Source organism: Malurus melanocephalus, unplaced genomic scaffold (assembly GCF_030028575.1).
Source record: "Malurus melanocephalus ecotype Western Australia unplaced genomic scaffold, MMel_1.1 scaffold_12, whole genome shotgun sequence".
NCBI lineage: Eukaryota > Metazoa > Chordata > Aves > Passeriformes > Maluridae > Malurus > Malurus melanocephalus.
This window is the reverse complement of record NW_026623244.1, coordinates 3,516,077-3,532,299: the sequence shown is the minus strand read 5'-3', so window position 1 is coordinate 3,532,299 and position 16,223 is coordinate 3,516,077. Positions and strand designations below refer to the sequence as shown.

The 16,223-nt window shown below is 37.4% G+C and overlaps 1 protein-coding gene across 1 annotated transcript in view; it reads right to left on the bottom strand.

Moving 5' to 3' along the window:
- LOC130581266 (gamma-aminobutyric acid receptor subunit pi-like) overlaps nucleotides 1-16,223 on the bottom strand; it is a 44,631-nt gene that overhangs the window by 12,239 nt on the left and 16,169 nt on the right. Inside the window, exons 4-7 of the mRNA XM_057379281.1 lie at nucleotides 11,011-11,078; nucleotides 9,530-9,747; nucleotides 8,787-8,869; nucleotides 4,218-4,355 (exon numbers count right to left, since the gene is read on the bottom strand). Coding sequence (XP_057235264.1) covers nucleotides 4,218-4,355; nucleotides 8,787-8,869; nucleotides 9,530-9,747; nucleotides 11,011-11,078 — 507 coding nt within the window. The remainder of the gene's footprint in view (nucleotides 1-4,217; nucleotides 4,356-8,786; nucleotides 8,870-9,529; nucleotides 9,748-11,010; nucleotides 11,079-16,223) is intronic.

Genomic DNA, 16,223 nt, shown 5'->3' with positions numbered 1-16,223 from the left:
CAAAGGAAAAAGTACTGAAAAACCTAGAAAAACTTGATTATTAACTAAATAATCTCCTGAACCTTGGGAAATGGCAGATGAGCCTRCAGGACAAAGCAAAGCAGTGCTTCTGTTTAGAAAGAGACTGTGACTGATGAACATAWACAAACTTTATACAGTCTATATATAATTTGTATAAATTTTGATTTCAGATCACTAATTATAAATGAGAGCAACTCCTCACTGGCTCTGTTGTGATGTCCCTGCTGAGGAGCTGATAACAGGCAGTGRCCAGGGGACCAGAGGGCTTCAGCCCTGCAGAGCCAGACAAGGGCTGACAGGTCTCTAGCTCAAGGAGGATAAAGCAGGGTTTGAGACAGACATCAAACCCTGGCAGTGACTGCAGACAAGAGCAGCAGCCAGCTCCCTTTGCAGTGTTTTTAACAGAGCAAATATCTTGTCTTTGTGCATCAAGGAGCACAGATTTAATTTATKCTTCTGTCTCTTCTTTCCTTCTGTTCTGCCAAAATAATACCATTTGAATAGGCCAATTTCTTGACTTGACATTTCCAARGTGGGGACGTGCACCAAGAGCCCTGCCTGGCTGCCGTGTCCCTGCCTTCTGGGCTGAAGATTCAGCATCAGACTGGACCTGAGCAAGCTGAGCCTCTTCATTCCTGCTGCTGCTGGGGGCTTGACAGGRGGGCTGAGTAGTGAGAGCAAGACTTAAGGAAAGATGCTGGGAAAATAGCCATCAACAGCCAATTAGCATGAAGTTTTAAATTATGTTTTTGCTTCTTTCTCCAACTAAAAATGGAAATCAAGATTAATTAGCTATTGCTTGCTGTGAAAATAGAAGCATTTATCAAGTGGGAACACATGGGGTCTGTCYTGTGCCCACAACTGCTCCCTGACAAACATGATGACATCCCAAGAGTTTGTGAAGAGTGGAGTTATGTTGGCACATTGGAGAACAGGATTAGAGTTCAAAAATATCCCACCAACTATCACAACCCAAGTAAAACAATGGAATTCAACAAGTATGAACTCCTGCACTCAGACAGGAATCACCAACTCCCAGAGCTCAGGGAATATGTGGTTATGGGGCAATAAAGGAGTCGGAGAACTAGAAGGAATCACAAGYGGAACAAGGTTAAAAATGCACAATAATTTTCTGCAAGAAAAGCAAATATCAGTCTAGAATGGATAAAGTGAAACAGATTTTATGGAACACATTAAGTAAACCCTTCCATCCTCAGGGGTTACCAAAYGGGAGCAGGGTACCTATTTTGGGGGGCTGCATATCAGTGAAGAGAATTCAGGTGAGAATAAAGCAAAGACAGTATATCTAGAAAATTGGTTATATGAATTAAGAAAGAGGAAAATTGTTGGTCTGAAAAAAGATATATCAGTCTTGAAACAGTGAAAAGGCTGCTGAAATATAGCAGGACATTTGTCTTCAATATCCACATAACGAGTTTGAAATGCAGCAARGGAGATGGAGATTAGACATGAGGAAAATATGCGTGTAATAAACACCAGGAAAAAAATCATCTAGGGAGACTGGGAAGCAGACACTTTGGAGGTTTGTCTGACTTACTCCTAGAAACATCTGTCAGGAAATAGRCTGCAGATATAGATGAACTTGCCTTGTGACATGAGACTTGATTAAATTAATTTTTTAAGTGTATTCCAGCCTTATTTCTATGATTATTTATGCAAAAGGCTACACTGTAACAGTCCTTCATTGCTTTTATGTTTTTCCAGTAAGAAAAGCAAGCTTTTTATATTAGTATTTATTACTCTGAGAATGCAGGTGGTGTTGGCTGGACAGCTAAAATAAAAACCCAGCACCCACTGATGCAGATAACGTGGTTTGGGGAGTCCAAGAGTTTATCAGTGTGTGAAGAATGAGGATTATCTTTAAAGACATGTAGGAAATGGTTCTAACAATTAAATTACCCACATCCAAAATGAAGTTGTTCTGAACCAAGTCAAAATCAACACCAAACCCTCGCCAGCAATCTCTAGCTAACATTATTCAAAGTGACTTACCATTATGTGATTACAATAATGTGATTACTGTTATGTGATACATGCTGTTCTACAAACAAGATTAATCCACAGTGTCCTTTTCTTAAATTTACTGAAGTTACTTATGCAGGAATTTTGCTGACTGCATTTTAAATTTGGCTCTGTCAGTGGCTGTACGTGAGCTTGGGTTTTGCACTGCTGTACAATATTTCACTTGCACAGCAGCTGCACTGTCTGTTTAAGTTCACAGAGTATCAAACCCTGATTGCTTTTTTTGCTGCGTTAGGAAATACTACACACAGCTCTTCTCTCATAACTTTAGCCTTAGCCCTTTGAATTGTAGCAGTTATAAATAGATGTTATTTATAATGCAATTGTTATTTATAAAATACTCTCACATCTATTAATGGTGCCGAGGAAATGCAAAGCATCATTTTTCATTTCAAAATTGATTACACAGCTCCATAAGCTTTGCTTTTTTCTTTTTTAATATGGCCTACAATAGGCACTGCTTTCCAAAAAAACAATCTGCAGAAAATAGTACCTAGTTCAGAATGGCTCAATAGAAAATTAAAAKGATAAGGAGATTTAATTTTAAAAGTTGTGCATAGCACTTGATAACATGGCTTTCTTGAACAGGAAAACTAAAACAAGCAAGTGTGAGAACTTTTAATTTAATTAAGTGACATTTGTTAAAATGTATAATTGAAACAAAAAAGTGGCTTTTGACTTCCTATGTATGATTCCTGCCAACACGAATGGAGGAAGACAGCATCATATGCTGGAAAAAGACTGCAGCTCACCTGATCATGTCTCTTCAACTCTAATTGGAAAKTTGGTTTMGTCTATTTAGAAAAACAARCAAAACCAAARACCAACCAACCAAAACAAACAAACAAAATAAACAAACTTTTTTTTTTGTCTTTGAAGTCCTGTTTCTGTGATAGAATGTGATGGGAATCAGGCAGGTTTCCTCTTCCAGTTTCCTGTGTGGTGAACAGGTACTAATACMCTTCTGGGCAGAGCAGCAGTAAAGGATTATTCTTCTTTGATTGAACCTGATGCTGCTTACCCAGAAGCTGTAAAGAGGAGGAAGGCAGGCAGATGTCACTTATGTAAGTAGCAAGAAACTCTGCGATCGTAGAGCCTGCTGGTATGTATTTAATCCGTACTTTTGTATCCATTTGGAAAACTTTGATTTTTAGCCTGAATTAATTGCTGAAATTAGATCACAAGTTTCTCTGCATTGTGCTATTAAAGCAGAAATGCCCAATAATGGAATAGGGAAAATGTATTTCTGTGACTCAAAATTAGAAACATATCCTCTGGTGAAACTGCAGTTGTGAAGGATGTGTGTGTCTTGATTTCAAGATCACCCCTTGGTGCATGCRCTGACTTGAGCAGAAGAGGAACCAGATACCCAGTGAAGAACAGCAACAAAGAGCCTGAGAACAACTCAAAGAGCATAAAGGCTTGGCAGGTCTTGAACYCTCTGAAATCCCTTCCAAAATCTCTGGAAAATAAACAGGAGCACGTTGTTCCCTGAGGTTAAGTCCTGCAGTTTCTACAGCAGTTTCCTAAACTCGTCAGAGGAGCAGGTCTGTGGAAACACTCCTGACCATTCCCTTGGGCAGAGGAGCCTCAGATCAAACAATCTGCTCTCCACTGACCACCAGGCTGGGCAAAGGCTGCCACAGAAACACAGCAACTCCTACAAGCAGCAGCCATGAAACTCAGCTTGCTGCAGCTGTTAAAGCACACAGCATGTTCTTGGAATTTCCACAGATGAATAAAAGCTTTTGATCTGCCTTTTAAAGCCAGAATGGCTGATCTGAGCTGAGTACACCAAGGTCCCTGGTCTGTCTCCAGTTTAAATGTCCAAATTCACRATCCTCATCCTTCACAAGAGCCCTCACTGACATTATATAGAAAGAGCAGTAGATTCTTGTTTATAATTCTTTAGATAACGTGTAGCCTCCAAGAAAATGTCAGCCTTTACATTATCTGGGTCACCGTAACATCTGGAAAGGTATTTATGGCCTCMAGAATGTCATTATTAGAACATGAAAACTGGCATYTGAACWGAAAGCAGTGTGCTCAGTSCCTRAATCCTTTCCAAATTTTCAGATTTKAAAACAGAATTTGCTCAGTTTCCAAAGCCTTAGTTCAAACTGTGCCTAGCAAGTGTTTCAGGGTGTTTTTACCTGTCTCATACACTGCCTCAGACACAGAGGTGAAGTGGTCCTCCACWGTGTACTGTGCCAGCTGCAGCGTGTCCAAACCTCGAACAGAATCATTTCCTCTGGTCCAGTAAAACGTGACATCATTGATGTTGTAACCCCCTGCAGTGAGACACAAGCCATCAATTGTGTTTATTTTACATAATAATTAATTTGTCTTAGCATACTTATGGTTCAGCTGTTTCTTATTTCTGTGCCTGAAASTGCAATTAGACATAAACAACGATGGGTTTTGGCAGAATGTAATGCCTGCTCACAACAAAATTCCCAATGCAAAGTCTTGTAAGYCAAAAGCTGATGGGTTTGGAGGTGGTCCTTTTATATTTTCTGTTTCAGATGACAACCTAATAAAAGAGATTAGCACCACCTGGTATTCTRGAGGCAAAAGCTATTAAGCTCTAAGAAAACAGAGCTTTCATGAATTACAGCACTTGCCAGCATTTTGACCACTCATGAAATGTGCCATGTGTTGYATCCCAAGATGCTGTTTCTCAGGGCAGTGCATTTGGTCCTCATTCCCACAGAGATGGAGGAGGGCAGCAGAGCTGCTTCTCACTGCTGCTGTGCTCCAACCTGAGTTTGAATCATCACCTGGGACAAGGTTTTGGCTTAGGAGCTCGGATTCTTGCCAAGGACCCCAGCTCAGAAGCYGATGTTTCTGCAGGCTCCACAGTGTGGCATGCTTCAGGGGCCCCAGGAGGTTTCCTCTTAACCTTCAAGCCGTGATTAGGAGCTGGGTGAATCATCTATCAGAAGGCAACTGTATTTTGCACATACTTGTCAATGTGCAGCACCATCACAGCTAAAATACCTCTGTAGCTTTTCCCCATTTTATAAAAGGCAGATACTTTACAGACTAGTGTATATGATTAATTCAAGATTATGTTAATGTAATTTACATGTTAACAGGAAGCATTTGAACACCTTTTTTTTCTTTAGCTTACTTAGATCAATCATTCTTGTATTMGACAGATTTATATTGTGCAAGTTAATAGCTAAGCTTAGGGAACAGAAACATGAGCAGATGATTATTTTTAGACCTCAGTCGACTGTAAGTAAATTACAGTGAGACAATAATGCAAGGCATTGCACATGGGTATATGCTGCAAAAAGAACAAAGCTCYAGAATCACAGRAAAAAAAAARRWKKWWTWAAAMWAAAAMMAAAAAAAARYCCATACCTTTTCATATTTTTTAATTATTGGGGGTTTTTCAACCAATGACAAAACTGAACTGATTTCTCCAGCCACTTCATTTAGGAAAAACAGGATTTCAGAAATTTTATTGTAAGGAAACACTGGGATGGTTGCCTATTAAAATGACAAYTCCACCYGAAAATTMTTTCTCTGCTCATTCTTTAAATGTWAAWTTTGTTTTCACCATCACTGGCACTTACATGAAAAGGCATCATGGCCTGGAATCTCAGCTCACATTGTCACATTTCTAGTAATTAAAGCCAAAACACTGCTGTGTCAAAAGACTAAGCCAMAAGTATATGCATCCAAGCTAAGTTTTCAATTCCCTAAAATCACATGCTGGGAAATTTCCCAGATTTGGGAGATGTAAAAAATTAAAGTAGAATTTGCTATAAACAAAAGATTGCATTGTCCTTAGTTAAAACAGGAAGGCTCACAGAACCAGTTTTTATGCATGACCGCAGCCATGGATTCMTTTTACTTCCTTTCAGTGTAAATGAACTGCAGACATTTAAATAARGTCCAAAGAATCAGAGAGTACTACAGCAAATTCCTTTTGGTTTTTATAAGATATTCAGTCTTCCAAGTKGTGTGAGAGATGGGAGAAGTTCTTAGTGCTCATATGGCTGATAACAAGCATATCTTGAAACAGAGGCTATTTTGCTTTTGTCCCAAAATATTCTCATTAGCTGAACAATTAGTAGGTTTTGGTGATACTTCCTATGAAAATTATTTGAGAATAATAATTCCAAAACTCTTATGAAGAATTTTTATTGAGAGAGCCTTCTCAATAGTCAGTAAAGTTAAATAGACAAGTGCTCCTTTTGTGCAAAGCTGTTYTTTATTCAGGGGATTAATATTTTACTAATTATAAAACATTTCAAAAGTTTTTAGAGACAAAATCCTTAAGCCCATGTTATTTGGCTTTTACAAGTAATCTTTATTCTCTTTACGTGACACTGAGTTTTTATCCTAATTCCTCAAGCCCAGAATGTCTCATTCCTGTACATTGTTGATACAGTATGAGCTGCTAATGTCAACAGGGTTAAATGCAGGAATAGTAAATTTGGGATTAGACATTCATAATGCCTAATACAAATTAGTTTCTTTACCTTTCTGTTGCTAATTTTAATTTTTGCTGATTGTCAAGCACAAGTCAAGTGCCTTCATGAGGCTCTTCACTGAATAAATGATAAAGAACAAGTTCAAAAAGGAAATAAAATTTCAGAGATGGGCCCAAGACATGAATATRTATGTGGACTGGAGGTCTGTGTGGGGGAAATGTGAGGCCAAACCTTTCAGCCCAGCAAGGATGAATGGTGGCATTCCCTGCCACATGGCAGAGGGCAGGAATCCCACCCTTGGCAGCACCAACCAAGACAGGAACCCTCCAGCTTCCCAAATGTCACAGCATCCATATCAACAGAAACTCAGACCTCTGAAGTGTTGCAATAACAAGGGAGAAACCAATAAGCCTGGTGCCCAAAATGTGTTTTGCTGTGTAGAAAGTATAAGTCCATAAAAGTTAGTAACCAGAAATAGCAGAACAGGGTGTTGTAAAGGTCACTGGGGATGATTTACTGTATAAAGACATTACCTCATAATATCATGACATATTTGTCTTTATATAAATAATCACTTAATAAAAGCCTAACACTCTGTTTCAGCTCAAATATTTGCTATAGATTTTACATTTTGTTTATCAACATCAATATTAGTGCAGRTGTGCAYGTTTGTCTGCATTCACAATCCTCARAGCCAGGYARTGGCCTTGGCAAGCAATATTCTAGGATGATGACGTTATTCATCTATAAATTAACAYAGCTTATCACATGGGGAAACAAACCCCATTTCCAGCCTACAGAAAAGAGAGGATTGCAGTGCACTGAAGAAAAAGGGCCACAACCCAAGGCACACTCTTTCCTTTTTGTATTTGTTGCTTCTAGCTGTTTTCCTCAAAACTAAACACCGACGTAATGGGAGCATTTGTAGTGACACAACTGTTTTCCCCTTGGACAGGAGACACTTGTGTGCTGTTGGAACAGCAGATGGAATCAATCTGAAAAATGCTTGGTTTTAATTATAYGGGGAGTTTGCCTTTTTATTTTTTTAATCCTGTCAAATAAATTGTAAATTCCTGTGGGATATATATTTCACTCTGGAACCAGAGAAAATACTAAAAGACTCATTAGGCAATGCTGTTGATTTAAATCCATATACATTGATTTACCAATATGTTCTTCCAAAAGAAAATAAAGATACATCCCAATTCCAATTCAAATCACTCTTTGTTAAACAGATCTCATACAACTGCTTATTCCAGAGGGATGCCTGTGTGAAGAAGGGTTTGGGTTAATTTCCTTCGTGTTTCTGTCTAAAATGAAACTTTGTGGCAATCTAATTGGTCATTACTAGCAAGAGATGAAAAACACACACRCACTTACTTTGAAATGATATAGAATAAAACTTGATAAGTACTGAAAAACCTTCCAAAATATTTTGAGCACATAGTGACACATTTTAAATATATATTTTCATCTTACAGAACAATTATCCCTCTATGAGATCCCATGCAAAAATTATTTTTAGAGTCTTGTCATAAGAATAATAGCAAACATTTAACTATAAAAATGTGTGTTTGGGTGTTTGCAAAGTAACCATATCTGCAAAGTATCAGAGAGCATATCTCAAAGAAAACACAAAGATACTGATTGATAAAATGAAAAAGTATGTTTACTCTTTTCCATCAGTTGGTGACATTTTTCCCTGCAGCACTGACACAGAGACAATTAAATAAGTTAGAGCAAGATCTGTTASTACCCATCTCAGAATTGCCCAAGCAATTATTTTTTTTTCAGTATGAAAACAGTAAACTATCAAATATTAACTACATGCYTTACAAATAAGCCTTATTCTAATTTCGTTCTTTCCTAAGGGAATTATATCTCAGGGGGAAAAAAATCACATACTCTCTGAAAGGGAAAAAAAAACCTCTCATCTGTGCTAGAAAATTCCTGCTCACAGAACTCCCTCTGAAGACCAACCGAGTAACTGCAGGATGCAGTGCAAATCCAAGCCTGTGACAATCTCCCAGGATTTTGCTTAACCATTAATAGCATTTAATCGTTTCAGCATTTCAGTACTGCCATCCTRTTTTCAGTGATGTGCAGTTTGTGCACATATCTTTGCACACAGATTCTACTGTAATTCAGCAGGGACTGGGAACATAATGTCCCTTGCCTTCTGTGAAAATTCCAGCCACTCTGGTCATATCTAGCAGAAAAAGATTACAGATATTTTTCCAACTGTATAAAAATAATATGGATTAAGTGTCTTACAGCTTTCCAGTTGCAAAGTACATGTCTGCTTATCCATTGGATATTTGGTCAGATCCATGCTGCATGAAACAGTTGTGGTGATCCTTGGGAAAAAAAAAAAAAAAACAGTTTGCTAATTATTAATAGGACAAAATTGTTCATCAGTAAAAATTAAAAAATGCCATGCATTTTTCTTGAAATAGTATTTTCAGCCTAATATCTATGATGAGAGAAAAAAAAAACAATCTAATATTTACTGGTATCTAAGAGTAGTAGTATCCTAAACAGGAAACCAGTCCAGAATAGCTGAGTTTAGAGACAGTCTACAAAGGCCCCCCTTTGCTCCCTTCTCCCAGTGCACATTTTCCTTTGTTATTTGCAATATATTTTAARATTTTRTTATATTTATTGAAACCTTTTACAAAGGGTAATCCACAATAAACAATGCAAGTCAATCATSACAGTTTGCTTTCCCCTGTGATGGCTTTGTTGCAAACTGGAATGGCAACGTGCAATTCCTGTGTTTGGCCTACATGAAAGTGAAATGGTCTGTTTAGGGAAAAAGAGCTATTATTAAATATAAAAATTTATTCATTTTGATCAATAATATCACATATCCATTCAAGACAATGAATATTCTACTTTTGTGAATAGAACCATTTTCTTAAGCAGAAACTACGGCAACCTGGGAAGTTTAAAACATAGATTTAAAAGCAATTAAAATTAGATGCAATCATAAAGGCTGACATGTGGTATTTACATACCTTATGGCATACAGGACTGTCCCATTTGGGTATATCCTTATAAGACGATTCTCAACAGTGACATCATGAAGAAAAGACTTCTTTGAGTCAACTATGAAAGTGTCTGGTACCCAAAGCATTTCCACAAGCCGMCCATCCAAGCTCAAACTCTTATTACCATCGAAACAAAGTCTCTCATCAGTCCATCGCTGCCTTAGAAATATGGTAGCTGTGTAGTCCTGAAAGGGAAAAAACCAAAGTTATCATACAAAGAGAGCCTGTGTTGTATTCTCTTTCACAGAAKTCTATGGAAGCAGCTGCTGGGCACAAGCTGTGATTCTCCAAGTCCCTGGCACTCCAAGAGCAGCTGTACCGAACCTTGAGCTGCCAAATTTTCCTCCACTCCATGTGAGGTTGGTAGATTTTGTTCTTCTGGTCATTTACAGTAAAAGCTGATGGCATAAGTCTGGGGCTATAAATCAGCTGAAGTCATCGGAGCTTTGTAAGCAGATAATCTGGCTCTGTAAAACTTTRAGTTTTAGAATGATTTATGTAAGTGATTCCAAGCATCATTTTTTCCACATAAGCTAATAAATAATGATTTTTTTTTTTTAAGAAAACATTGGAAAAAGTTGAAAAAAATCAGCTAGACAAAAGTTAGTGAAACAGGAAAGGAATCTTTTAGCACAATTTTTCCTTTTAGCCTCACAAAGGAAACAGAAGTACCAAATTTATCAAGACCTTGAACATATCACTCAGTCCAATTCCCCTTCAATTTAGATATGCCTTGCAATCTTACATTAAGATCACACTATTCCTTAACRCTTTAAAAACAACTTTTGATTTTTTACATCTGTGTTTTTATTAGTATTATAAATACATCTGGAGTTTAGACCTTATTTCCCCTCTCTAAGTTGTAACTAATGATTACTTATTACAAATATACACATATTTAATATCTGATTAATGTTTTTTTCTTTTTATTTCTATGTACCAGTGGAGGATCTTTAAGTGGAAAAGKACATTCCATTTCATAGTTTGTTCAAAAACAAATGATACAAATCAAATGAAACACAGCTGGAATAAATCAATGTGTGACAGCAACAATGGAAGAGAAAAACAGTCTGAGTTCAGCTGTGTCTGATCATAGGGAAAGAGAGTGGCTTCAAAGGCACACGAATATATCTTTATTTTTCTGAAATGCATAAAGATTTATACATTTCAGCTGGAAAATAAATACAGAKCCACATGCTTCTCATTAAGATTAATACTCAGTAGCAATTTTCTGTTTGTGTCTCTGAAAGGTGGGATTTGCAGCTGCATTTCTATGCTTCTTGCAGTGTTATGAACACTATCTTTAGTGAAAAATAAAATTCAATCTCCTRACCCATATTGACTTCACAAGGAGACAAGCCCAGAGCCACATTGCCAGCAGCTGTGAGCATCAGATATCAGTTTATCAACAAGTAGGATAAAAAAAAAGACTGCAAAAACTACAATACCATATTTATTTCTGATATTGTGTCAATGCTTGCAATATCCATACTCATTCCAACTGACACAGGACCATCTGCAGAAAAAAAAAAAAAAAAAAAAAAAAAAAAAAAAAGTAGCTCACAATTTTTTAATACTCAGTGTTCAGAAGTGGCAAAAAATCTTTTAATTTTTTTTCTAAATATTTAGAAGCTACTTAAATATTCCTCAAACACAGATTATGCAAAAATTTTAATGTTCTTAACCAAAATGTCATACTTYGCAGCTAAAACTATTACAGTTTTAAGAAACAGGCTTTATATCTTGGATGCTTCCTGGTTTATATGATGKTTTTCCCCCAGAAAAGAACTGCTGGGGAAAATGTTACACAATCAGGTGTGGAAGGCACAGTCCCCATGGTGCCTCACACTCTTCTGCTCTGAGGTGCAGAACAGTGGAAAGAATTCTTCCCTTTGCAACATCTGGTCCATCAGATGTCAGTGAAGTAAGARGTTTTACCTGGCAATGTCACATGGTTAATACCCAGATGGCACAGCTGAGTAGTTTTATTTACTGCCCATTTAAGAATTCATGGTATATATTGTATCATTGCAACTTCCTTTCTTGCTTTTGACCAGTAGTAGGAAACTTTTGATTTAAATACTTGCATTTATGAAGGAAAACTTGTCATAAGCTGAGGAGGTATTCAGTGTAGTTAAACACCTTACCAAGCAGTTGTTATTGTAATGTCAATGTYCAGATACCCCTTTCTTTGTGAATGTGCATTTCACACTGTTGGAAGGAAGATCACCAGYTGTGCATTTCAAAATGCAGAATTTGTGCAGTGCTTTGATGGAAACATGACATTATTCCAGGTTGAATATGTGCAGAATAATTAACAGAGTGCTTGTACAAGGAAATTAATATTAAATCAGTGTATTGTTCCAAGCAATTGAGAACACAGTATTGAGAAATGCAGAAATATTTTAGGTAAGATCTCTGAAGCTGATAATGCCCCTATCTCACAGACACCCTGCTGAAAGCCCCTCTTGGCTCCTTGCCATAAATTTTGTACAAATCTATAGGACCCCAAACGGCAACCAGAGGAATATGGAGCCCAACTCTACTCTGCAAAGTAACACTGAAGAAAAAATGTGTCATTCTAAGGTGCATAAGTTTATTAGTATTTTTATTTTTTACAAAGTATTTTCTATTTCTAAGGCATGTGTTAAAGTCATTAAACATCTGTCATTCCTGAAAAAAAACCCTAAGTCCTTTGTTCTGGACTCAGATGAAAGTTTAAATATAAAGCTCCAGCTTAAAGCAGGACTGTAGGTTTGTAACATATCCTGGTGGTWATATGTGTGTTTATTATATACTATTAAATTATATGTTGGGTTTAGAAGAAATTGTTCRTGTATTGGAAGAAGATTTTGGAGGTTTTTTGAACAAAATTGACTGAAAAGCTCTCAGAAGATTGACAGGTTGTTCTTCTGTTTCTTTCCATTCTTTCCATGTTTCCATACTTCAATAATAAATTAATTTTTTCTCCCTCCAGGATTAAAAGCTCAACCCATTGGGAAATTCAGCCCAACTTCCTGGGGTGCAACAGAGACAATTAACAATTATACTTGCCATTGTAGTACATCATTATTGCAGGTGCAATAKTGCCAGCTTCAAGAGATATGTCAGACCTCCAAAAATCACTGAATTTTGAAATAATGTGATTTATAATCCACTTTCCAATTTTTTTAATGTCTTCCTAGAGATTCCCATGTATGACTGTAATAGAGCATATTATTGCCAATGATCACATGATTATTTGGGGGGAACCACATCCAGCAAGGCACTTAACTAATGATGAACAATTAATTAATTAATGAGAGGACGATGCAGTGTTCAGATAATTATGCAGGAGGCATGGCTGGGAATAATCAAACTCTTCCTTTTTATATTTTATTAGTAGGAACAACACCCAATCCTTGCCTACTAAGGGAAAATGATCATTAGCAGCATTTCAGGCTGTTACACATATGAGAGGAAAAGCTGACTTTGCACAAAGGTTACTGAAAGTAAGTGGGAGTTAATTTCCAAGGAATCAGACAAACAGGATTTTGTAGATCTTTTCTTTCCCATTGAAATAGTTTTCAAACTGTTACTGAGTAACACAAGAGCACTGCAGTGYTGGTGACTCTCAAGCAGCACAGGACATCTTAGCTCAGGTTGAGAWGTACTCCCAGCTCAAACTGATGGAGCACAGGGGTTCAAGTGCCAARGAGTGCCAGCATTGTCAGGGCAAAAACACCTTGTTCCCCTCACCAACCACCAAAATCACCCAGCCTGTCCAGCCCAGCACCCACCTAAACTCAGCAGAAAATTACATCACCCCAAGTAAAGCAATGTGCTTTGTGGGAGGAGCTGAGCAGGAWAACAACAGCTATGAAAAGCATCTTTTTTAACACAAGATGCTGAGAACAGCTTTGCACYAACAGTTAATTAAATCAGAACAATATTAATAGCTAAATGCTGATTTCTTTTTTGCGTGAGAGAATGTTTATTTAGTAAGGTACCATAAACTGTAAAGTATTAATAATGAGTCTGCTCATAATTATTCACCAGGGCTTCCTCTGAACTTCCTCTGAAAGGTCTCCTGTTGACAGTGTCAAAAACTGGGCAGCAGACCAGATGAGGCAGTCAGTTCCTACATTTCCATATGTCTGGCAGAAGTTGTGTGCATAAGGACAACTTCAGAAGAAATCTACGGATCTGCAGAAGAGATCTGCAGTCAGTCTGTCCTGCATTAGTGAGGGGAATCTCCAAAGCACAGAGAGGGTGGCCAGAGGGAGTGCCCGGTTACAGCAGCCRGAGCAAACACGCTTCAGTTCTACTGAAATTTATGAACAGAGGCTGCTCCTCTGTGCCCTTTATAGACATTGATAGCGATCCCAATTGGGAAAGCAGCCAAAAGAGTGGCAGACAGCATACCTAAAAATTAAGTTTGGATCACTGCAGTGATCCCAGTCTGCAGCAGGAACATAAAACACCGCCGTGCCACGTGTGTGTCAGCTACTGCAATGGATCAGCGCTATCAACATCTGCCAGGGCTGAGCTGTGAGCACGAGCCCTTTCTCATTCATTTCAAAAAACTCAAAACAATTCTGACATTCAGAAATGCCTCAGAAGGAATGGCTTTTYRGARTAACRTCTYATCTTTTCWGCAATACTGGATAAAATATTGCARCTAARCAGAGAATTAGAAGGGAAATTATCMCTCRAATTATTCATTATAGGTTCCTAAAAACCTCATTTTGTCTCYCTGATTGCCAGCTTGCTTTGGAGTATTACAGAACTCTTACATAAAGAAATACATTATGCTTAGAGCTTTTCAGTTCATTTAACATCCCGCCACAAGACATCTCTCTTGACAAATAGTGACATGAAGAAAGTGGACAGGTTAAGGCTGGCCTTCTGACAGATCTCAGCTGTGATTCTTGATCTGAAGGCATCAGAAGACAGACCCATTTCTAGMACRAATCAGTTTCAATCCTATCTGTTCKCATCAATAATCTTTAGACAGTGATGTTGCTTTGCTGGTACAGTTTGTGGACAAGACAAAAATTGGTGGGGACCTTATTAAAAACAGCTTGTTAATCATTTGTCAAAATCCCCATATATCAATGCAGCCAAATGCAAGCAATTAATGTGGAGAGAAGTAACACAGGCGGCATATACAGGATAGGAAACCATCTTGGCAAGCAGTGCCTTCAAGAAGGATTTAGAGGCTGTCAAAGATAATAATTTCAACATGGTCTTTCCATCTTATGCTTTGCAGAAACTCTATTGCAATGGGGAGTAATGCACAGAATTAAGTTATCTTGCAATTTATTCTGTATTGGCAAGACTGTTATGAGACGACTCTRACAAGATTTGTTTTCCACATTTAAAAAAAATGCGCAAACAGCAGACACAGTTTGGTTGAGAGAGAAAGAAATATTCCAAAAGACAAAAAAGTCTGGAAGCTTAATATCAAGTCTTGTAAAATAAAAATCAAGGAATGTTGTTTACTCAGATGCTCAAAGAGAAGTCAGAGAGGTGACTTGTCCAATGTCAGAAAATGCATCCAGTAGCTGTGCACATTGTTTGGCAAAGCAAAGCAAGATCCCAGTTTATGGAAGCTGGAGACAACATGAAACTTGAAATAAATTGATCTTGTCACTATCTGAATGTAATCACTGTTCATAATTTAGAGTCTCTGGAGGCGTAGGAGAGGCAGGGGAGAACTCCAAACCAAAAACCACTATTCTACCTGCAGGAAGCTGGGTTTGGTGGCAGTCAGGTTCTCATATTCTCTTAGTTTCCTGGGAAAGGAAGGAAAATCTACATTGTCGTCTGTATGCTGGAGTTTACACATTCTGGGGATTTTGCTTTTCTGTAAAGGATTAGATATTGCCTGGTTGGGGCATAAAATAGTGTTCAGATGATGGTTATTTGACATTTCTTTCTTGTGTACCCTATGAACTTGCCTCACTAAATCAAAGGATGTCAGACACAGCTAACATTCTGATATCTCCTTGTCTGTTTTGTACACTTCTGAAGACTAAAATGCCTTCATCTARTTAAATTTATTGAATTTAATATAAACAATATTTGAGGAAAAAAACATGATGGCTGGTCTTAAACAGAAGGCTGGACTCAAAATTTGATTTGCTTTAATTTAAAACTTAAAACTATGAAATGTRTTACTCATTATGAAGCAAAGGAAAATAATCTTTGAAATGTGATTTAGAATAACTGATTCTTCATGACACTTTTCTGTACCACTTGAAAGCAGTTTCCATATTCAAATATACTTAGCTGTGACCTTTTCCTACTCTCTCTCCTTTTAATTAGAACACTTAAATTATCACATTCAATCACAGAACAAAATCTATTTGTATAWAATTATTTACAAGATTTTATGCATCCTTTAACAACCCCATGAACCTGATCCAAGGCTCACTGAAGTCTGCAGGAATTGCTCGTTAATTCAGAGAGTTTGGCACAGCACCTAAAGTTATAAAATTGATCTACATGGTTCCAGCAGAAAACCTGAGGTGGAAATCAATTTGTATTGCTGAGATGAAGTGTCAGGGTTATGTAGCACATTTAGGGGAAATCACTGTTGATTTTTAAAATCCCTTATGCCAGCTTTTCTATAGAAGTATTTMATATATACCTGTAAGGGTAGGATAGGTATTATTAC